General features: G+C 43.7%; 1 protein-coding gene across 8 annotated transcripts in view; it reads right to left on the reverse strand.

Annotated features, from left to right (window-relative positions):
* Positions 1-3,108: 3,108 nt before the first annotated feature.
* Positions 3,109-24,598, reverse strand: part of Clip1 (CAP-Gly domain containing linker protein 1) — a 108,530-nt gene continuing 87,040 nt past the window's right edge. For 4 of the 8 annotated variants that reach the window (XM_040731653.1, XM_040731652.1, XM_040731651.1 and 1 more), the window contains 6 exons: positions 16,879-16,931; positions 9,849-9,966; positions 9,625-9,775; positions 8,580-8,629; positions 5,372-5,496; positions 3,109-4,910 (listed from right to left, as the gene is read on the reverse strand). In XM_040731653.1, coding sequence (XP_040587587.1) covers positions 4,685-4,910; positions 5,372-5,496; positions 8,580-8,629; positions 9,625-9,775; positions 9,849-9,966; positions 16,879-16,931 — 723 coding nt within the window. In that variant the 3' untranslated portion in view covers positions 3,109-4,684. Of the gene's footprint in view, positions 4,911-5,371; positions 5,497-7,227; positions 7,234-8,579; positions 8,630-9,624; positions 9,776-9,848; positions 9,967-12,438; positions 12,460-16,878; positions 16,932-24,598 lie in introns of all 8 variants that reach the window. The other 4 variants (XM_040731656.1, XM_040731655.1, XM_040731658.1 and 1 more) reach the window with 2 other exon arrangements.

A 24,598-nucleotide genomic window follows, 5' to 3' on the forward strand; every position in this document is an offset into this window, starting at 1 on the left:
GCTGTAACCAGAATACTGAAACTTGCTTCCTGTCCCCACAAAAGCCAATAAAAGGGGTCAGGAAAGGAATATTAAAGATTTATTTTTCAAAAATAATAATAAAGTTGGGCATGGTAGAAAGCATCTTTAATCTCAGCACTTGGGAGGCAGAGGCAGGTGGATCTCTGTCTGAAGTCAGCCTGGCTTACAGAGTGAGTTCAGGGACAGCTAGGGCTGTTATACAGAGAAAGTCTGTCTCCAAAAACAATGATTTATTTTTTTTAATTGTGTGTGTGTCTTGCATATGAATATGTGCATATGAGTGCAGGTACCCACAATGGCATCAGATCCCCTGGAACTGGATTTACAGGTAGTTATGTGTTGTCACCTGGTACTGGGAAACCAACACCAGTGTTCTGGGAAGAGTATCAAATGCTCTTAACCACTGAGCCATCTCTCCAGCCGAGACTCTGAGAAGGCCTGTTGGTGGCAGGGGGTGAAGGGAGTGCACAGGCTGTCAATTGTTTGGGAGCTCAGTGTCGTCCTTCTGGCTAGGTGGTCAACCACATTACCTCTTAACATCTGGATGTCTGAGCTGAGTCAGCCAGTGTCGAGTTTGTGTTACTACAAGGTCATCTGGAGCAATAAAGCAAGCAAGCTCTTAACAGTGTGCAAAAAACTAGCAATAACTTATATTGTAGATTCCTTTTTACCATATGGAGTGTAGAATATCTGCCCTTATCCTCCACCCTGTCAGTCCCTCTTACACTTTTTTTGTTTGTTTTTCTAGACAGGGTTTCTCTGTGTAGCTTTGGAGTTTTCCTGGAACTCACTCTGTAGACCAGGCTGGCTCGAACTCACAGAGATCCACCTGACTCTGCCTCCCGAGTGCTGGGATTAAAGGCGTGCACCACCAACGTCCAGCACTTACACTTTTTTAATATGCTGTGATAAAGTAGTGGATTACCCATGACATTTAATTTTTGAATGATTCACAAAAGAAAACCTATCTCGAAAAACAACAACAAAAAAATCAGTTTTTTTTTCACAGCTTCTAACACGGCCTCATATAGTCCAGGAGGTGTTGAACTCACTATGTAGCTCACTGTGACCTCAAACTTTTGATCTCCCTCCCAAGTACTGAGGTGACAGATGTATACCACACAAGGCTTCTTTTGATTCTTACTAAAAAAGAAAAAAGATGTGTCTCTCATGTTCTGGTGTGAGCACTGGTTAGTGGAGTTTCATGAAGTCACTTGGCAGCCCAGGATCCTTCCAAGAGGTTGTGCGGTCTTCTAGGACACCCTTCCTCTGCTGGGTAAGAAGCATTTTGTGCACCTACTCCGCCCCTGCCTTGAGACAGGGTCTCATCATAGAGGCCAGGCTGGCCTTGAACTCAGGTTAATCTACCAGCCCCAGTCAGGACAGGGCGTCTCCACCTGTCTCTTTCCAGTTCACAAAATCCACTACAACAGTTGCATCGTAGCATCCTGTCTTCAGGTGACAGTGGTTCCTTACAGAGATCAAAGCCTGCCAGCTCCTGGCGTTTATGCCTATCTGTCTCCTCTGTACAGGATCACAAATGTGTGCCACCATGCTCAACTCTGTGGATTCTGGGATCCAACCCATGGCCTGACTGAGCTATCTCCCCAGTTTCTTTCCTTCCCAGACAGGTTCTCTTTCATGTATCCCAGGCTACCCTTGAATTTGCTAATTGGCCAGGGAAGGCTTTGAACTGTTTTTTGATTCTCCTGCTTCCACCTTCCCAAAGCAGGGATTAGTACTTGCCACCATGCCCGGTTCTGTATTTTTTTTCCTTGTTTCAGTGATTGGCATCATCATTCCCAAGCAAGCCACATGACTCCCAAACAATATGCAAATCAATGAACCTCAGGAGGCTGTCATTGGCATTTGCGTGTGGTGCTAAGGATTGAACCCAGGTCTTTTGTGGGGGTTGGGCATGCACTGTAACCCTGAACTATATATCCGGCTCCTGCTGACATTTTTGTTATTTTGTGAGATGGGGTTTCTCTGTGTAACCCTGGCTGTCCTGGAACTCACTCTGCAGACCAGGCTGACCTCAAACTCAGAGATCTGCCTGCCTCTGCCTCCCAAGAGCTAGGATTAAAAGTGTGTGCCTGGTTCCTTGCTGACATTATTATAAGTAACTCCATCAATACTTACAAGGCCTAACACTCAGGACATAGTAGGTTTGTTTCTCTTCTTTTTAAACAGTCTTATGTAGCTTGCTGGCCTCCAAGTTGCTATGTAGCCAAGGATGGCCTTGAATTTCTGACCCTTCTGCCTCTGCCTCCAAAGGGTCTAGCTGGACACACCAATTTCTTATAGTTGTTTATGAAGTTGTTCTATTGAAGTGGAAAGACCTGTATTCAGACCTGTCATTGTGGCTTAGTGGTAGAGGCAGCAAGGGATTACTTTTAGATCTAAAGAGCTCTCCCCACTTCCACCCCTGAAACAGAATTTCTCTGTATAACAGCCCTGATTGTCCTGGAACTAGCTCTTGTAGACCAGGCTAGAAAACTCACAGAGATCCACCTGCCTCTGCCTCCTTGAGTGCTGGGATTAAAGCTGTGCTTTCTTTTTATTTTAGTTTTTAAATTTAAATTAGAAACAAGGTTGCTTCACATGGCAATCACAGGTCCCTCTCCCTTTACCTCCCCTCCTCCCACGCCCCCCCCCACCAACCCCCCAATACTCCCTCCTTTCCCCAGGGAGGGTGAAGCCCTCCATGGGGTGTCCAGAGTCTATCATTTCATTCAGGGCAGGGCCTAGACCCTCCCCCAAGAGTCCAGGCTGAGAGAGAATCTCTTATTGTGGGATGGGCACCCAAATTCCTTTTGTATGCCAGGGATAAATACTGATCTACTACCCAAGGTCCCATAGATTACCTAGGCCTCCTCACTGACATCCACATTCAGGTCATGATCAGTCCCATGCTGGATTCCCAGCCATCAGTCTGGGATTCAAGAGCTAACCCTTGTCAGGTCAGCTGTTTCTGGGGGTTAAACCAGCACAGTCTAAAGCTGTGCTTTCTTACTTGAAAAAAAAAAATGACAACTCATCCCAAAAACATGTTTACTACTACTGGCAGAAAAACAAAAGAATCGATTAAAGTAGGTACATGACTCAGATTTTAATACTGCTTTACATATTTTGTTTGTGAAATAATTCCTATAGCTTTATTAACCAAAAATGTCAACTGGTAACAGATTTATTTAATGTTCACTCGTCAAGCACAGTGGATAATCTTGAGGGGGATATGACAAAGGTTTATATACAATGATGGAAGTTCTTATCATGCAGGCTGCATGAAGGTGCATTTAATTCCTTTTTACATATTCTCAAAAACATTCAAGTGAAGACAGACTCAGACTGACTGATAAACTCTTTTGTATGATGAGGTCCTTCGTTTTATCTTTTTGTGATAAGAAAATTCAAAATTATTCATGTTGAATTTCTCATCGTACATTCATTAAAAAATACAGTAAAAACCCCACAAACACATAAAGCAGGGCTGTAGATCAGTTAGTTTAGCTGTTGCAGAGTGGCTTAGTTCACTACTGGGATTATCTGCTAAAGAAGGGAAATAAACCAAACAGCTGGAGGCCGTTCTCCCAGATCCTCAGATCTGGTTAGAAACATGGAAAGGAAGACAACAGGTAGGAAGCCACAGATGCTGTTTCTGGACTGGTCAGTTACATCCTGATGAGCCTTTTATGTGTTTTCTTATTCATAAAGGTAAAAAAAATCTGAAAAGAAGACACATTGTATATAGTTTTTCCCAAAATATAGATTTTTAAAAATATATATATACATATAATATATAGAGGTTGAAATTATGTAAAACTGATAAAGAAAACACCACTGTTGGGTCTGTGGGTGCAGCATGTAGACTATAAATGTCCCCACAGCAGTTTGGGGCATTCCCCTCCCTTTTACCTGTTTCATGATTTATAATCACACCTATGTATTGTCAAGCCTGGAAAAAGGCACTACTGAGAGCAGGTAGTGCAGAGAGCTTGGATATTTAGAATAAAATTATTTAAATGAGTACATGAAAATGCAAAGTGGCACATTTTTTGCAACTCATTCCAGTGTTAAAGCATAACAACAATAACAGCAAAAACCCTAAATATACATATGTAGCCAGGAAATATTTTAGTGCAAATATGAGAAATAACGGTATAATTTAACGTTTCTTTTTTTTTTTTTTTTTTCGAGACAGGGTTTCTTTGTATTGTTTTGGAGGCTGTCCTGGAACTCTCTCTGTAGACCAGGCTGGCCTCAAACTCACAGAGATCCACCTGCCTCTGCCTCCCAAGTGCTGGGATTAAAGGCGTGCGCCACCAACGCCCGGCAATTTAACGTTTCTTAAATAAGATGGTGTCAGGGTCCAGCTTGTCCCACGATGTTTCTTTAGGAACAGAAAAGCAATGGCACCCGATGCAATGTCTTAAATCTTAAAAATCCAGAAAATGAAGATGGAAGGAAAGCCACCTACCAAATATTTATTTTAACTTATGAGAGGAAATGAAGGGTAATGTGCTGAAGATCAAAATATTTTCTTAGATTTGCTGACGGAGTCAAAAAATAACAAGTTCTTGTGAAGTGGCACACGCGATGCTGGTGGAAAGCGGCTTGGATGATGGAGTCTGAAGAAGCCCAGTCCCGCCCTGAGGCTCCCTCAGAAGGTCTCATCGTCATTGCAGTTGGTTGCCCAGTGCCCAAACATCTCACAGATCTCACAGTATGGCCGCTCCTCGCTCCGACTGCCGTGGTGCGTAGAATGTGGAGGGTCTTCTGACATCTGTGTCTGGGTGGGGCAGTCCTCTGTATCGTGGAGATCAAAGCAGTCACAAATGTCACAGAAGAGGCGGGGTTTCTTCTTGGATTGTTTCTCCTGGTCATCACTACAAATGTCAACACAGGAAATCAGGAGGTTGGTAGAAGACATTCAGGAGGTCATAGCACTCACAGAGAATCTAAAAGCACTCAGGGACTAATGACAGCCACAGCTAGGGTTTCCAGAAGAGTCAGCACAAAGCTTTGTAGATGTGCAGTGTAGGCTGGAGAGATGGCTCAGCTGTTAAGAACAGAGTTCCCAGCACCCACAAGGAGGCTCAAAATTGTCTATAACTACAGTTCTAGGGCATCTGATGCCATCCTCTGGCCTTGAAGGGTGGCAGGCACACGTGTGGTGTGTATATATACATGCTGGCAAAATATTCACACAAACTGAATCTAAACATGAGCAGGTTGGACGGCTGTGCTCTGTCACTCTTGCCAGATGTATGGTGGTTTGTCCTGGCAGAGTGTACCCAGCAACCACTGGAGAACCTGACCATTGACACTCGAATCTCTTCTGTCATACCTGTCATAGCTATTCAGGTCATCCCCGTTGCCATTCAGAGCAGCTTCAGACATCATCTCCACCTTCATCTTAAGGTCTTGATTCTTTCTTTGAAGGTCCACTATTACCGAATTGAGGAAATCAATCTGATTTTTTTAAAGAAAAAAAAAAAGGCAGTGAGGTATGTAAATGCCTAACCCACATACAGCTGGGGTCTAGAAATTAGGAAGTGCATTCTCACTACATCTGCAGGCACATGTCACAGCAGGACCAACTGTGCCTGCTATAGAGCCTGTGCTTTCCAGTCTCTCCAAGGAACAGGCATGCTGAGCGTACAGGACCAACGACAGCTAGGAATGAGATCACAGCCAGGGGAAGGGGGCAAGGAGGGTTCTTTCTTAACCTTTCCATCTCTCAGGGTTTGCTGCTGAGGAAATAAATACGTGTATATTTAAACTCTTTAAATTCATGTCATTGAATCAGAAACTGTGAATGGATGAACTTCAATTGTCATTGAGACTCATGACATCACACTTAAACAACTAAACTGTGGATTGGTGAAATGCTACTGATATTTTTCAGCAAAACAGAACACATTATGCTGTCCACAGTCATAATTTCACATTCTGAATACACAGGCATGGTTTATTTTTCCTGTGTGTGTGTGTGTGTGTGTGTGTGTGTGTGTGTGTGTGTGTGTGTGTGTGTGTGTGTGTGTGTATCCAGGGCTGAAAATACAGTTCAGTGACAGAGATCTGTCTGGTATGTGTGAGGTCCTGGGTTTTCTGGATCCATAAATAAATCAACAATTAAATGAGCATTAAAGGTGTCTGAAGTCTAGAACTGACTTAGAACTTTTCTGCTACATAGATTTGAAAAAGTAACATGGAACTATTCTCAGGTCACTTGACTGCTCAGCAACAGGACAGCACACCAGAACATCTTCAGGGAAGATGTAGGGCTCCACAGAGAGGGCCAAGCTCCCTTTCTGCCAGAGAGATGTGGCATGTGTGACATACAGGAAGGGTACCTGTTCCAAGAATAGCTTGGCGGCAAGCACAACAAAGTGACTATCAGAAGGTAACATGTCCTGAACACTTCACATTCTTTTAAACCAGAGTACTCAAAATCAAGACATTTTCCCTCTTTTACAAAATAAAAGGTTTCATATCTCTACATTGATGTTTCTCTCTCTCTTTCTCTACACACACACACACACAAAATCTCTCTCTCTCTCTCTCTCTCTCCCTTTTCTTTTTTTAGATAGACTATTGCTACATTTCCCAGGTTGGCCTTAAATTGGGAATGATGCACACCTCTAATCCCAGCACTCAGGAGGCAGAGGCAGGCTGCCCCCTATTACTTTGAAGCCAGCCTGGTCTATACAAGTTAGTCCCTATTTGAAACAAACAAAAACAAAACACAAAACCCAATTCACTTTGTGGCAGAGGATGGCCTTGAACTTCTTTACCTTTTTTTTAAAGATAGGGTCTCACATTGTAGCTGGCCTCAAACTCACAGAGATCTCCCTGTCTCTGCCTCTTGAGAGCTGGGACTGCATGGATGTGCTAGCACACCTGGCACTCTCTCTCTCTCTCTCTCTCTGATTCATTTCATGTGTGTGAGTATTGTGCCTGTGTGGACTCTGGAGGCCACGAGTTAAGGGTGGTTGTAGACCACCACATGAGCACTGGGAACCTGCTCTTTTGTAAGCAAAACTGCTGCTTTAACCCCTGAACCATCTCTCCAGCCCCCACACCTGTCTTTCAAGTTGCATCTTCTAAGTCATTCTGTTAGGAGTTCCACTGCAAGGCCAAGGAAACCATACACACAGCCACACGCACATGTGTACACAAATAAGAAAGCATAAAACAAACCATTTGCTGATGGGAAGAAAAGTGTTGGCGGCAGCAGCAGAAACAAATGGAAGCAGAAAGGAAACGGGGAAGAGGGAAGAGAGAACAATGTTAATTCTGTACTATACCTATGACACACTAAGAGACAAAGCTAACTCCTAGTCAGTTTGAGTCTGACAGCTGTTTCCTTACAGCACTGTTTATAACACACACACAAGCTTACAAGGATCACAGTGTCCTGCCACGAAAAGGGAACTGACTAAATTATGGTACATCTACACAACGGAATACTATACCACTACAGAGGGGGCTGGAGAGATGGCTCAGCTGTTAAGAGCATTGGCTGCTCTTCCAGAGGTCCTGAGTTCAATTCCCAGCACCCACATAGAGGCTCACAACCATCTGTCAAGATCTGCTGCCCTCTTCTGGTCTGCAAGCATACCTGTAGGCAAAACACTGTATATATTAAAAAAAACAAAACAAACTGTAGGGGAGCCAGCTATGCTGGTGATGCACACCTGTGGTCCAACAATTGGGAGGTGGGACAGGAGAAGCACCAAAAAGTTAAAGACAAATTAGGGCTATATGAAATAATCCTGTCTCAAAAACAACAACAAAAACCAAACAAATAAAAAAAAATGGGCATGGTCATGCACACCTTTAATCCCAGCACTTGGGAGGCAGAGGCAGGTGGATCTCTGTGAGTTTGAGGCCAGCCTGTTTTACAGAGCGAGTGCCAGGACAGCCAGGACTATACAGAGAAACACTATCTCAAAAAACCAAAAACAGAAAAAAAATTAACGTAGGGGAGATTATATTATTTATATTGGAGTGAGTGAGTGTGTTAGAGGTGGGGCTCTTGCTATGTCACATTGAGCTGAGGCTGGTCTCAAAAGGTTGCAATGATCCTCCCATCTAAGCCTTCCAAGTGCTAGAGCTATAGGTATGTGCCTGACATACCACATCTAGCTGTACATTAAAACAAAAGAAAATTTCTGCAAAGGTTAAGATGTGGGTAGCGCCGGGCGTTGGTGGCGCACGCCTTTAATCCCAGCACTCGGGAGGCAGAGGCAGGCGGATCTCTGTGAGTTCGAGGCCAGCCTGGTCTACAGAGCGAGTGCCAGGACAGCCTCCAAAACTACACAGAGAAACCCTGTCTCGAAAAAAACCAAAAAAAAAAAAAAAAAAAAAAAAAAGATGTGGGTAGCAATGTCAGGAATGTGGGAGACTGAACAGTAGGGACTGGAAGACTTTTTACTGGGTACACTTTAAAACTGTCAGCATTTAGTCTCTAGGGATGCACTAAGCTCTCACGATATCTACTGACTTTGAAGAATAGGAAGACAGCAGAAGCACTAATGGAGGAGCATTACCTGACTCTCCTGGGCTCTCTCATCCTCTTCTGCCTGGGCATCAGTATTACCTTAGATTTAACAACAACAAGAAAAAGAGTAATTGGGGGATCACGAGAAAACACTGCAAGCCAATTCCTTGTTGCTGCAGTGATGGGCTGCCATAGGACACTAATTTTCAAGTGTCTCTGAGAATGGGGAAAATTTCCTGTCTGCTCTCTGGCTGCTTGCTACTGGATCTCACAGATGCTAGCTCCGCCCCTTCAGGGATTCTCTCTCAAGATGTCCACCTATGAGGTACTTGTTAGAACCCGGCCTTATGCTGACCCCACCCCTGACAACGGGTGGGACATGAATATGGCATTCAGGCAGATGCTTAGGCAGCTCAAGGGGCCCTGTGCTTCGTGGCCTTATTATGGCTGGTCACTCATTACAGGGCTTTGTAAGGACCCAGCACGCATGTGCAAGCTTCCCCCTTTAAGTGAGCACCTCCACATGCTCTCACTCGCTCTCCCTTCATTCCCTCCCCCTCCTCTTTCTCCTCTCTCTCTTCCTTCTTTGCTCTCTCTTCTCGGCTTCTATCTCTGCTCCCAGTTGGCCAACACCCCCTTCTCTTCTTCCCTTTCCCTTCAATAAACTCCACTGTGGGTTTGTTGACTCGTGGTTCGTGTTTCACTGCCCATCGCTGCAGCAGAAGCACAACAAACAGTACTAGTGTCTGATTTTTTAAGGGTGCAGTAATCTCTATTCTCCTTCGCTGCCTTGCACTTTGAGACCTCACCATTGCTTGAATGATGGCAGCTGTCATGTACTGCCTCATGTGTGTTTTAACAGTTACGGCATGAGAACACTCAGCACCAAGCGTACCTGTGACTAGCCCTTGTTGGACTCAACAGTGGGAGGGGTGGGGGCAGGATGGGATGGGGCAGGGCAGCTGGGCAGCACATTGGAAGGGCATCTCTCCTTGGAGAGGCCCCTGGAGGAGGCACAGTACGGGAGTGGGAGGAAAGTCGGGTGGGGAGGAGGCACACGCGTGTCTTGGAGCACCACGTGGGCATCCTTTTACCTGAGGAGCTGCTGAGCTGCCTCTTGTTCTCCTTGAGTTGAAGCTCCAAGTTCTTGACCTTGAGCTCAAGCTTCACCTTATCAGACTCCAGCGTCTGCACAACTGAATGCAGGGACTTGGCAGAGGCGTTCTCTCCCCGGAGCACCGTGACCTGTAACACGGATCCTGGGCTCAGGCAGGGAGGAGGGGCAGAACATGGGCGGGACCATCCTCACAGCACCTACCTCATTCCTCAGCTTCTCCAGCTCCGCGTCCTTCTCTGTGAGTAAGGCACTGGTGAGACTGATGGATTTCTGCAAGGAAGCTTTCTCTTCATCAGCGTCTTTTATGTACTCAGATTCTCTAAAAGACCAGAGTTCAGAGAGTTCCAGAAGTCAATGAGGGGCATTCAACTGTTTCAGAACAGACTTGAGAGTAACTTCAGTTAACATTGTAAAGAAAGGTGTAACAGGGAAGTTGCATAGGGATCAAGGCTGTTATGCCTGTAAATTTACTTACTGCGAGGGAGAAAAGGTTTAGCTATGCATAGGCATGCAGAACCTGCATGTCATTGTGTCCATTTGAACTCAAAAAGACAAGTTAATACTGTTGGAAGATGTAGATTTTTAAAAAGTTGTTGCATCACCCCCCAAAAAAACTACAGCAAAAGAGAACCCCACGTTGAATATTGTTACTTCTGTAATAAATAATTACCAAGCAATGACAATTAAAATGTATACATGCAAAGCAATTATACAGATGTCATGCAGAGCAGTTTGATGCTGGAAATATCAGTTGGTTCTCACTAATTTCAGTAACTTTTCAGTAAGTTCTGAGGTTGTGTTTTTAAGATTGTGTGAGCCAAAACAGTAGCAAAGATTATTATTATTCAAAACTAAAAGATACTGCTTTTCAACAAGTCTGAAGAAGGCAATGGCTACTTAGAAGTGAAATGCAGAAAGGCTAGGGGCAAAACTGAAGTGAGGCAGTTCGCAGAGCCCAGATCCTGTTCTCTGCTGGCTCACTAGAGGGCGGGAGAGACCTCTGGAGAAACTGTCCACTGTGGAGTCCAGGTCGAGAGAGGAAAGGATGATGGGGACACATGGAGGTCGGGCAGGACACAAGGGAGTCAGCCGCAAAGGACGGCAGGTACAGTGTGTACATGTATGATGTGCAGGTGTATTTAAGGTTATGCTGTGAAACACAAACATGCTGAGGTCATGAAAGGCACGACTTAGTGAGGGACTGCCACAGATCTGAAGAGACGAAGGAAACAGCACCATATGAGTGCAATGGTGTCTCGTAGCTTGGATCCTGGATGAGAAGCTGACTGCGAGGGACAACTGCAGAGAACTGAGTGGTGGTGACTTTGTGGTTTGGGTCCTGGTGCTGTGGCTAGAGACATTCATAGTGGGACAGCCGGCTAGGGGAATGAACTGGCCACGCCACCTTTATAACGTTTCTATAAACCTAAAGCCAGTTTTTAAAACAAAAAGGTCTTAATTTTTAATAAACAAATCATGTATCACCAGATTACTTTAGGGAAAATAAAACAAGGGAAAAAGTGTCTCAGGCTAGCGCTCAGGCCACACAATCTCAGACACTGCATCAGTGGAGGCGGTCGACAGCAAGAGTCTGCAACTAGGAACTGAGTCACTGCCAGTTCTATGGGAAGAGGTGGGTGAATGCAGAGCCAGTGGCATTCAGTATGTTTCAAATCAACTGGGGGAATAGGAAACGGAGGTCCAAGTTAGACATGGTAGAGGAATGGCTGGTTAGTGAGACCCAAGGTATCCGGCACATGAATTACAAAATTCTCATGGCTACACAAAGATGGAAATAAACGTGTTGTATTGATCTCATTGTGTGGCTTACATCTTTATGCTCCAGAATTATAAGTAGTAAGAGATGAATCTGAGACTTCACAGAAGGGTTCTGAATTAATAACACTAGGAAGGAAGGCACATCAAGTCCTGAGTAAGTGCTAAGAAATGGGGCCGTGTTAAGAGTTAAAACAGGGCTTCTGGAGTGGAGAAATAAACAGGCATTTCTGCAACGTGCAAAGAAGGGCTTTGTTTATCTTAAGTAGCACTCAGATTTTATTATTTTTTTAATGTTTTGATTAAAAATTAGCAGGACTGGGTTTGCTGAAGACAGATGTGGATTTTCCTATGCTCAAGACCTAGCTGGCTGAGATCCCACGGGCACCACTTAGTATTGGGGAGGGACAGTCACCAGTAAGCAGCAGAAAGTTCACCAACCCAACTCCGTGCTTATCCTGTCTACATACAGCCCCGAGCCATGCAGTTTGCTAAGATGGAGACAGGATGTTTATTATGAATCAAGCAAAGGACACATGCTGAAGAAAGAGGTGGCTCAGCACCAACCCTGATGAGCTTGATCCTGAGAATCCACATGGTGTAAGAATCTGCACCCTCTCAACACACTTTAAAAGAAGAAAAAGAAAGAGGAAGAAAGGAAGCAGGAGGTCTACCAGATGACAGGGCACACAGGCTTTGGCAGCTCATCTTTGTGACAGGTCATCAGTGATGGCTTCTTAAGCAATTTCTACGCCCTAATTCCTCTGTACAAACCAAGAGGGGCTGAATTAAATCATCCATGCCAACACTACTAATGTATGAGAAGCAAACAGTTTAAGCCATGCTGGCCGGAAGGGTTTCCTCATACTACCAATACCAAGAAGGGATGATAACACAGTATGAAAAAAAGGGCTTCAGGGCCAGAAACTCTTGTCCCATCCTCCAAAGGAATGTGTCACTCAGATTCTTCTCTTACTACTTACTTAAGAAATAAAGCCAGTAATGAAGCAAATACCTTAAAGTGTTACTGGGCAAGCTTTAAAATGCAAGATAATAAGAACCAAATATTAGAAACATGAAGAAAAATGCAAATACAGAAAGGAGAACTAAATTTGCACCCAAATTCTTTGCTGTATATCAATATCAAAAAGAAGTGTGTGTGTGTGTGTGTGTGTGTGTGTGTGTATGTACATTGCTGAGCATATTTTTACAAAACAAAAGCAAGACACAGAGGGACAAAGGCAGCCAAAATATATACAACAATTTGGTTTACTAAAAATATATGAGATTTATTTATTATAACGTGGATAGACTTTCTTTAGTCTTACCATGAAAGACACACAGATATAGCAAAGGAAGCAAGAGTAGGAAAGGGAAAAGAGAGGATGAGGTGAGCATTGTAAGTAGCGCAAGCTCGGAGACAGTCAGACAGTTACAACCCACAGGAAGCTGAATGAGCTGGGGCAGCGCAGGCTGCTTCACAAGTGGAGGCCATACTTGTGGTCAGCACAGGGTTGACATTCAGTACTACCAGTTGAATTTAGACCTCCCATAAACCTATGTCTAAAACTTTGGCTTTGCTGTTCCTTCTTTGACATTAAAAAGCCCAGAGCAAGCCGGGTGTTGGTGGCGCATGCCTTTAATCCCAGCACTTGGGAGGCAGAGGCAGGCGGATCTCTGTGAGTTCGAGGCCAGCCTGGTCTACAGAGCTAGTTCTAGGACAGGCTCCAAAACAATACAGAGAAACCCTGTCTCGAAAAACAAAACAAAAAACAAAAACAAAAAAAAGCCCAGAGCAACATGGGAGCCAATCTAGCTCCCTATTGTGCATCATCAGCCTGGACAGCTGTGGAGGAGCAGATGCCTCCACTCCAGCAGTTAGACAACCCCACCTTACCAGCCAGATCCCTGGGAACCTGATTTTCCCCCTCTCTTGTTTTTGTTTTGTAACCCTGACTGGCCTGAATCTCTCTGTGTAGACCAGGCTGGCCTTGAACTCAGGAAGATCCTCCTGCCTCTGCCTCCCTAGTGTTGGGGTTAAAAGTGGGAGACCATACACTGTCTGGAACCTGTTCTTAAAGATGTGTGTCCAACTGTATCCAGTTTTCAAATGATTACAGTTTTAAATTCAGAGAAAAATCTTCACTACATTTTGCCTGCAATACATGTTTACAGATACCAAAGCCACAAAGCAAATACAGGAAGACACTACTGATCTCTAAGACAGTCTCATGTAACCAAGTTGGTCGTCTACCTCTCAAGAGCTGGGATTGCAGGCATATTCTACCATGCTTGGTTTATAATTTAAAATTATTATATTTATTCATTAACTCATTCATTCTTTCATTTATTAATTTTGTACATATGTGTAGGTGTGCATGCCATGGGTGTGGAGGTCAAACAATAACTTGCTGGAATCAGTTCTTTCCTTCTGCCACATGAGTCTCAAACTCAAGTTGTCAGGTTTGGTGGCAGCAAGCCCTCTTACCTACTGAGCCAGCCACCTTACCCGTGTTTAGCTTACAATTTAAATTTACTCCTTAGGCCAGGTCAGCTTTAAGATCCTCAGATTCCACTGAAGGCTTTTCCTAGGGTGGGATGCTGTATGGAACCCAGGACCTTACACAGCTGGGCTGGAGCTCTCACACTGACTCCCCAGGCCTGCTTTACCTGATGGTGGGGTCCTGCAAGTCCCTCTCATGACCATGAGGAACATGGTCACTTCCTGCCTTCCCTTCTAATTTAAACCACAGACAGGCTACTGACTGCATCAATAAAGAAGTTTGTGTGCTATTATGACATAGGTCTTTGGAGTTAGCCATCATAAACATATATCCTGGGCTAGAGCGATGGCTCAGAGGTTAAGAGCACTGGCTGCTCTTCCAGAGGTCCTGAGTTCAATTCCCAGTAACCACATGGTGGCTCACAGCCATCCATAATGAGATCTGGTGCCCTCTTCTGGTACATGGAGGCAGGATGTCCTATTCATAATAAATAAATAAATCTTTAAATAAAAACAATTTCCACAGAGGAATCCTTAACAAATTGACACTGGGGAGGCATTTTAAGGTCTAACTTATAACTTGTTGCTATTTTAAAATACATTCAAATCCAGTCTTCTGAATTAACAAGAGAAAATCAGTTTAAATATAGAAACATTCTACAACTTTTCTGATTTTATTATCTTTATGTTTGTTCATCAATATTGGCAGGAGTCATTTTAATGTTTGGTTTTGGTGGTGGTAGACTGACACTCTGGCCTCCCACATGCGGGCAAGCATCCTATCACTGACTGTGGAGTCCTTCCAGTGTTTTCACTTTTCGAGACAGATCTCATTAAGTTGCTTGGGGCTATCATTGAATTTGTGGCCCTCTTATCTCAGCTTCCCCAATAGATACTAGGCCTGGTTTAAATTAGCAGCAATTTTTGAGAGATACTTTGCTAAACATATAATTTAGTCGGTCACATAAGTAAGAACTCATAAAGCACAGAATCTCTTACAAGGAACATGGAGAAGAAAACAGAAAATCCTGAAGCTCCAGGTCTCTAGCCTGCACCTATCACTTAAAAGAGTGAATTCTTAGCTAAGTTCTGGTATGGGGGCTTCTGCTTCATCATCTAAAAAATAATGCACACCCCACATCTTCCACTGGGATGTTTTACGATTACATGAATTTGTGAATTTAAAAGTGTTGTGTAAATGTAAAGTGATTACATATTACATTAGCACATTTTCTTTCATTTGCTCCCCTCTGAGAAAGATACAGGAACAAAACCTCATTATTTTTCTGTCCAGTGGAAGCAAGCCATGGTGAGACACATGTGCATTCTAGAAAGTAAAGACCTTGGAGAAACTCAACAAAGTAACCCAAGTATTTGTGTGTGTGTGTGTGTGTGTGTGTGTGTGTGTGTGTGTGTGTGTGTGTAAGAGAGAGAGAGAGCATGAATGCACATGTGTGAGCATATGTGTAGTTTTTTAAAGACAGGGTCTCTCTATATAGCCCTAGTTGTCCTAGAATTCACTGTGTAGACCAGGCTGTCCTTGAACTCAAAGATCTGCCCGCCTCTGCCCTGCCTCTTGAGTGCTGGGATTAAAGGCATGCACAACCACCGCCTGATGAACCTTAAGTGCTTTTTAATTAAAACCAGAGAGAAGGAAAGGCTTCCCCTGGACCAAGGCCCAACAGCCTCTAAAATACAGCAATCCACATTGTGCAATCCAAATGTTTTGCTAGGCTAAATAAAACCTTGAACTCCCAAGGGTAAGACACATCTGCCAGACATCAGTAGGACAGGGAATCCTCTGTTTTGACAAGGAAAGCAGTTCTTAACAGCCTGGGAAAATTTGGGGGTAGGCTGGGTTTCTTTTCTGTTTTTCATTTCCACTCTTTTAAAGCACAGGGTCTCAAACTTGATGTGTACTGGAGGATGACCCTGAACTACTGATTCCCTCACTCTCAAAGATTATAGGTGGTTTTGTTGCTTTGCTTGTTTTTGGTGTGGGAATGAACACGGGAGCTCATACATGTGAAGCGAGCTCTCTGTTGCTGAGTTATATTCTTAAGCCCTACTTTATTTTAATTACTTAATGTTAGCTAATTAAATTATTTATTTATTTATTTTTGGTTTTTTGACACAGGGTTTCTCTGTAGCTTTGGAGGCTGTCCTGGAACTCACTTTGTAGACCAGGCTGGCCTCGAACTCACAGAGATCCGCCTCCTCTGCCTCCCGAGTGCTGGGATTAAAGGCGTGCACCACCAACGCCCAGCTTAAATTATTTATTTGTATGGGGTCTCATTATATGGTCCTGGCTGTCCCAGAACTCAGAGACCCATCTGCTTCTGCCTCCCAAGTGCTGGCATTAAAGCCGTGCTCTACCACTGCCCAGCTTTGGTTTTTAAAGCAGGATTTTGCAATGTAGCACAGGTTGGAATCAAACTTATGATTCTCCAGCCTCAGCCTCCTGAGTGTTAGAATTATAGGCATATTCTACCCTGACCTGGCCTAAATATTTCATGTCTATGAACTATATTTATCTACTCAAAAGAACTTGGGAAGTTATAAAATATTATGGAGGATAATGAATAACAGAAAAAAAGTAATATTACCTATTATTGAAAACTCAAGCTTTCCCATAATTGAAATCAGTATTATATCTAAACTGGTTACTATGCATGCAATTATAATAATGTTCATTACTAAACCATCGATATGAGGTAATCTGAATTTAGTATAGCACTTCTGAGTAAATGCAATTGAAAATGGCTTAAAATTTTAAATTTCTGAAACTTGCACAAATGGATCTTCATAACTTGTCAACTGTAAGCACTCAGACACCACAATGCCATTTTCTGAATATAAGATGTTGAGTGTTTTCTACAATCTAGTACCCATGGCACGTTCTCAAGCTTTTCTTGTCAAACACACACATGAGTAAACACACAGAAAGCCTACCTCTTTTTCATTTCTAACAACTGATTATTGAGTACAGATCTTTCTTCTTCCAGCTGAAAAACAAAAACAGAAAGAGTTTGGTTGATAACAAGTCCACAAAGGTCCACTGCTCCTTCCCCACAACTCGCTCCAGGGCTGCAAGTGCCGCTGGCTTCTCTCAAGCTACCCAAGGGGGCAGTTACTACTTTAAGAATTGCTTATGAGGGCCAGGCGTTGGTGGCGCACACCTTTAATTCCAGCAGAGGCAGGTGGATCTCTGTGAGTTTGAGACCAGCCTGGTCTACAAGAACTAGTTCCAGGACAGCCTCCAAAGCCACAGAGAAACCCTGTCTCGAAAACAAACAAACAAACAAAACCAAAAAGAACTGCTTATGATCTAATGGCTCACCCCATCCTGATAGGCTGAGAACCAGAAATATTAAATCACAGCACTTCGAACAGAATACAGCCATTTTTTTTTTTTTGAGACAGGGTCTCACCATGTAACCCTTACTGGACTGGAACTCACTATTTAGACCAGATCTTCTGTCTTCTGCTCCTACAATGTTGAGACTGAAGGTGTGCAAAACCATACCCAGTTCCTTTTAAAGCACAGTCTCATGTAGTCTAGGCTGGCCTAGAATCTGCTATGTGGCCAACAAAGGCTTTGAACTCTTTATCCTCCAGAGTCCTGGGATATAGGTTAAGGTTACCACATCTAGTCCTATGTATATGTTAAACTTTCAATAAATGTTTGTTCACTGAATGACAGCTCCACCATTAGCATTCTGGATGCTTTATTTAGATCAAAGGGGTCAGTGTCAGGAACTTGCAGAAGTCAAGAAAGAGGCCACCTGTTCTTTGCAGAGCCCTTGTGACTCATCTACTGATTCAGCACACACCCAGAAAAGGTACTTGCTGTCATCTACAAAACGAGGTTACAAAAGAATTCCCTGTGGTTCTTTCACTTTATTACAAAATCCTGTTGTTGCTGTTATCCCATAAAATACCACAAACAAGGGCCAGGGGGTGCTCAGCAGGTAAAGGCATTTGCTGCTGCTATACAGACATAAGCCACCATGACCAGCTTTAAAAAAATCAAAGCATGCATGCATATGTGCGAAGATGAGTGTATATTTATCATGAAATCTAAAAGGTTTATCATCCAAGATTTTCACTAGAGCCTGTCTGCTTTCTAGTCTTTAGTACTGGCTTGGGGGGCCGGCAAAGTGGGTTAATGAGCAAGTGCATAGCCGCTAAGCCTGACGCCCTGAGTTCAGTCCCCAGAAACCACATGGTAGAATGGGAGAGAAGCAACCGCTACAAGTTGTTCTCTGACTTCCACACACCACTCTGGTACATGGACACAAACACACTTAATAAAAATACTAAAAACCACACCTTTACTGCACGTATAATTCATAGGAGCATGTTTCAAAGTGTTTAAGAGTGAAAAGACCAAAAACAGAGGCTGCAGCTTTGAAATGAAAAGAGAAGGAAGAACATCTGGGATGAAAAATGCAGGTTAGGGAATGCTCCCACTTCTTTCTGCCTTCCTGTTTCTGCTATGTTGCTTGAGGCAGGGTTTCATGTTCTCATCCCAAACACACAATAATCCTCCTGCCTTCGTTATCCCTGTGCTAGGATTAGAGGTATGTGCCATTGTGTCCATTTTATAATTTATATTTTTATAATAGTCATATTAAGATTGAGTAATGGTGGCACATGCCTTTAATCCCAGCACTTGGGAAGCAGAGGCAGGCGGATCTCTGTAAGTTCGAGACCAGCCTGGTCTATAAGAGCTAGTTCCAGGACAACAGCCTCCAAAGCCACAGAGAAACCCTGTCTCGAGAAAAAAAAAAAAAAGAATTAAGACAGATCATATCTGTAACCCCAGCATTTAGGAGGCCGAAGCAGGAGGACTCCTATGAGTTTAAGAACTATTTGGGCTACATAAAGAAACCTTGTCTCAAAATTACAAAATCGTGTGGTAGCACACACAGCAGCAAAAGGGTCGCCCATGCGTTTGAGTTCAGCCTGATCTATCCAGTGAATTTCAGGCCAGCAAAGGAAAGATAGCAAGACCCTGTCTCAACAAACCACAAATAAAAGAGCTGAATTTAAAACGTGGTTCTCATTAAGGAGTTCCAACACACACACACAGTCATAATCACACACATTCACAAAAGATGAAACAATATTTTAAAAGAAAAAAATCAGAATTTGTTGTTTTTTGCTGTTTTTGCTATAGTTTTGGTTTCTTGGGATAGGGTTTCTCTGTGTAGCTTTGGCTGTCCTGGAACTCGTTTTGTAGACCAGGCTGGCCTGGAACTCAGAGACCCGCTTGCCACTGCCTCCTGAGTGCTGGGATTAAAGGTGAGCACTACCACCACCCAACATATTTCTTTTGATAATCCCGTTGGCTCACATTTGGTCTGGATATGCTTTTGACTATCCTCATTATTCTTTGAACACTTCCTGCTGTCCCAGGCTTATCTCGCTCTGCTACCCCAGCCCTGAAATCAGCCACTTCTCCAGGGACTGTTGCTTCCTTTTGGTGAAGAGCACCAGAAAGCAAGCTCTGGCCGGGGGTGGTAGCACACACTTTTAGACCAGCACTCAGGAGGCAGAGGCAGAGTCAGTAAATAATTATAAACTTAAAAGCCAAAACAAAATTTCTGCTATACATAACAACATGGGTGCCTCTTCTAGGCTATTAATGCTAAGTCAGAGATATAAGGAGTATATATGATATTTGGAATTGCCCTAGTTTCCTTTTATTACAATTTTTAACTTCATGATACTATAGTCAGACTTTAAAATATTTCAACTTTTAGCCGGTGGTGGTGGTGCACACCTTTAATCCTAGCACGTGGGCGGCAGGCCCAGGTAGATCTCTGAGTTCGAGGCCAGCCTGGTCTACGGAGCAACCTCCAGCACAGGCTCCAAAGCCACAGAGATATCCTGTTGCGGGGGGCGGGAAGGGGGAGGGATTCAACTTTGTACTTGACTGAAAATGCTTTGGAGAATGTTCAATATGACATATAAAGACTATATATTCACACCCAGGCATGTTGGAGCATGCCTGTAGTACCAGTCATTCAGAAGGCTGGAGCAAGAGGATCATTTGAGTCCACTTCAAGACAAAAAAACAAAAGATGGAAAGGAAAAGAAAAATTTATAAACTCACATTTATAAACTCAGGGCATCGGAATGGTGGCATAACCTATAACCTCAGCAGTCACTGAGGGAGCAGAGGAAAAATGGCTATTGGGAGTTTGAGACCATGTTATATAGAGACCCTGCCTCAAAAATCAAAAGCCAAACCAAATCTAGCAATTTAGAGTATCTGGGTGTAGTAGTCTAGGCCTATAATTTTCACACTCTGGAGTCTGAGGCAGAGAATGGAGAGTTTGAGATCTGGGCTGCATAGCAAGACCCTGCCTCAAAAACAAAAACTACTCAGTTAAAACCGTAGAAGGTATGTGGTGCATTACTGAAACAGGAGCAGCCACAGACTCAGCACTAACCACAGACTCATCACCAGTGGTGTTTGATACGGGAGCACAGCACTGGGTGGTCCCTGCCCCTGCATATGCTTGGCATTTTTCATAATTAAAGCTTAGAAAGAAAATACAGATGACGGAGGGGAAAAAAGAAAGGTTAGTATTACGAGAAAAAGCATGCAATGAAAGTTGTACACAAATGATCACAGTTTGGGGTTATTAAACCAGGAGAGTACATAAGAGCTCACATCAAACACAAGAGACAGGTCAGGGCTGGACGTTGGTGGTGCATGCCTTTAATCCCAGCACTCAGGAGGCAGAGGCAGGCGGATCTCTGTGAGTTCGAGGCCAGCCTGGTCTACGGAGCTAGTTCCAGGACAGCCTCCAAAACAATACAGAGAAACCCTGTCTTGAAAAACCAAAAAAAAAAAAAAAAAAAAAAAAGGGGGGTGTCAGGCAGTGGCATAATTGCAGTATTTTGGAAGCAGAGGCAGGCAGATCTCTGTAAATTCAAGGCCAGCTTGATCTACACAGAGAAACCCTGTGTGGGAGAAAAAAAAGAGGCTCAGTAAAGCCACGAGTAACACGGGGCACGCACTTCCCATTTTGCCTCTGCTGTAATTTAAAACACACACGCAGTAGGTGTTGTAACCACATAGAGTGAATGATGCTGTGCTCTCGGAGAGTGTGATAGTAGCACACTTGGAAGCCCAGCTTCTCCTAGGATGAGCTCCCTGCTGACTGTCTAAGCGGAATCTTTTTCCACCAGTTCATTTGGGCTATTTCAGTCTCTTCTCCAAGCGGGTGTTCTGAGGTCCAAAATAGCAACTCTACCTTGACAGCAGAAAATGCATTCTCTGTGTCTGAGGGTTTCTTGTCTTGCCTCCCACACACACACAGACCGACTTCTGCTCTCAGGAGAGTGATGGAGATGGAAAAGGGAAGAAAAGATCCAGTGGCAGAACTGGTTACCAGCTGCTAAGAGCAGGCTCAGGAGACAATGCTTTCAGGGGCTGCCAAGACGGCAGCGCCACTTCTGCAGGGCCACATCCTTTCCTAGTCACTGGATGGACCTCAGTGGAGAATTTACAGGCTGTGGGTCATCAAGACGACTCAGTGGGTAAAGGCTCTTGCTGCCAACCCTGATGTTTAATCACTGGGACCCATATGGTATAAACTGTTCATATGTGTTCAGTGGCAATAAAATGTAACTTTAAAACTAAGGAAAGAAAAAGAAAAACCTAGACATTTCAGTCTAATTTGGGGCAAATTGAAGGACCACCCCAACTCCAGCATGCAGGTAGAGTGAGCCAAGGCTACTTTTAGGCTGGCAGGACAGCTCCCTTCTCCTTCTGGGAGGCAGGGGCTACATTTATAACCACTGTACACCACATATACTCTCAACCCTGCGGCCTGGGGAAGCTGATCTGCAACAGTGATACACATTTAGTTACCAATTGAAGTTTCATATGCTTTCAAGAGATGCACAAGGAGGTAACATCTCTTTGTGCTTCCTTCCTTGCTTCTTTTTTTGCCTGCATGTCTGTCTGTGTGAAGGTATCAGAAGCCCTGGAAATGGAGCTACAGACAGCTGCAAGCTGCCATGTGGGTGCTGGGAATTGAACCTGAGTCATCTGGGAGAGCATACAGTGCTCTTAACTGCTGTGCCATCTCCCCAGCACTGAAATAATATATCTTAATAGCTGGTTTGAGTTTATAGGAATATATACACACAGCTGCATTCTCAAATACATACATCCACAGCTAACACTGTCTGACAAAGAACGCTGTTGTGTGGCCACAGGGTGAAAAGGCTGTAAGTGACTGAGGCCAATACATACAAAGCAGGTCTTTGTGCCATGCACACAGAGTCTTAGCACTGGGTGCTGAGGAAAGCTACTTCCCCAGTGTCTCTGTGCCATATTCTCGAAACAGCAGTAAACACCCTTCACTGCAAGGCAAAGTGAAAAAGAACCATCCCCTCAGCCCTAATGCCCGGGCAGTCATTCACATCTGAGGCACCAGTCAGGTCCAGGGAACAGCCCTGTAAAACTTCCCTCAAAAGCCAGAGAGGTAGGCAGGATGCTGAAGAAGTCTAAAGTCTAAAGGGAGACCTCAAGCAAGAAACTTAAAACATGCCTCCTCAGGGAAGATGGTGAGCAACTGAACAGTCCCTTGACTTACTTCCTAATGTAATGTTTGACAAGCAAAAGAAACAGAGCAGAGGTTGCTGTCCTCAGGGAATACACTGCACCCAAAATTACTTTCTCAAAGAATAATTAACTTCTTTTTTTATAATTAACATAGCCAGGTGGTGGCGGCTCACGCATGTAATCCCAGCACTCTGGCAGAGGCAGAGGCAGAGGCAGGGGAATTTCTGTGAGTTCGAAGCCAGCCTGGTCTACAGAGTGAGTTCCAGGACAGCCAGAACTGTTACACAGAGAAACCCTGTCTTGAAAAACCAAAAGAGATAGAAATAGAGATAGAGGTAGAGACAGAGATGGAGATGGAGAGAGGGAGGGGGAGGGAGAAGGAGAGGGAGGGAGAGAGATATTTTAACAATACTATATAGAAACAAAATCAAAAGGAGGAAAATATCCCTTAATGTTGCACTTAGAGATAACTCAAAACAGCATTAGCTGAGTGGGACTGGGATGGACAAGCTGTTTTTATTTCAGTTGGTGTGTGTGAGTGCTTGAGTGTGTCTGCTGAGGTCAGAGGACTGATGGAGCTGGTCTCTGCCTTCCACTGTACTGAAGTGGGCAAGGTCCTTCTGCACTGCACTGTGTTCTGGGCAAGTCTCTTGTCTCCACTTCCCTTCTCCCTCCCCCCTCCCTCTCTCCAGCTCCATCCCATCTTGCTTTATAAGCACTGGAATTACAGATGCACACCACTACATTCAACTTTCTTGTTTTTGTTGTTATTCAGACATAGTCTCTCTCTGCAGTCCAAGCTGGCTGAGAACCCACTATATAGACCAGATTGTCCTGGAATTCAAAGAGATGAACCTGCCTCTGCCTCCCAGTGCTTGGATTACAGGTGTGTGTGACCATGCCCTGCCTCGTGGAACTTTTTACATGAGTCCTGGAGATGTAACTCATGTTATAAGGTTTGTGTGTATGGTTTAGCCCTTTTACCAGATGAGCCATCTCTCTGGCTGTCTTAGGGTTTTGTTTTCCTTTTCCTTATTCCTTTTTGGTTTGTTTTTCAGGACAGGATTTCTTGTGTAGTCCTGTCTGTCCTGAAACTTGCTCTGTAGACTAGACTGTCCTCAAACTCAGAGATCCACCTGTCCCTGCCTCCCAAGTGCTGGGATTAAAGATGTGCACCAGCTCAAACATGGCAAGCATTGTTCTGGCAGATCTTGTACTTCTCCTTCCATCTCCTCTTCCTTGTTAAAAACTGTTTAACATCCTAAAGCTGGCCATCAAGGTCTATTCCCTTATTTGGCCACTTCCTCCTCCTGAAGTAATCAAAAGCCCCCTTTGATTCACCTAATTAACATACTCAATTAAAATTAAACGTCTCATCCTAACATGGAGTTTCCCCTGGCACCTTTATAAACCACCATTTTCCTATGTGCCACCTGCTTCCTCTCTATCCTGAGGCAGTCCTTTGTCCCATTCAGTGACAGATACCCTTCCCCTTCTCCCTTGTCCTCTATGTCCTGTCTTACTTGTATCTTATTCCCTGCCCACTATCCCTTTGGGGCAGATAAATCTCCTTTGTGCTAAGAACTTGGTCTTGAGGTGTCCTGAGTCGATCATGCACAATTAGTAAAAAAAAAATACAACAACACAATAACAAAATATTAAATGAATTTTGACGTGGATTAGGACAGAACTTCCAGCATTTCTGAAATGGCCGTAAACATACTTCTGCCATTTTGCATTACACATTTATATGAAGTACTGTTTCTCAGTTATGGTAGTTATAAAATCATTGTTTGTTTGTTTGTTTTGAGACAAGGTCTTCCTATGAAGTTCACCTGCTTCTACTTCCCAAGTGCTTTGAGTAAAAATATTGATCAATTCTGACAAATGTTGAAGCTATTCTCCCTTCTGCAATATTAAATATTCATGCATTATTAATACACAAATTTTCCTTCAGCTTTAATAGATGATAAAATTACATGTACCTCAAAGAATTTTTTAAAAATAAATTTGTGATTATCAGTAAATGTTTAGTGGGTACACTTATTTTATATGCCTATGTACCTAGGGGCTATATTTCTC

This window comes from Mesocricetus auratus, unplaced genomic scaffold, assembly GCF_017639785.1.
Source record: "Mesocricetus auratus isolate SY011 unplaced genomic scaffold, BCM_Maur_2.0 Super-Scaffold_100025, whole genome shotgun sequence".
Taxonomy (NCBI): domain Eukaryota; kingdom Metazoa; phylum Chordata; class Mammalia; order Rodentia; family Cricetidae; genus Mesocricetus; species Mesocricetus auratus.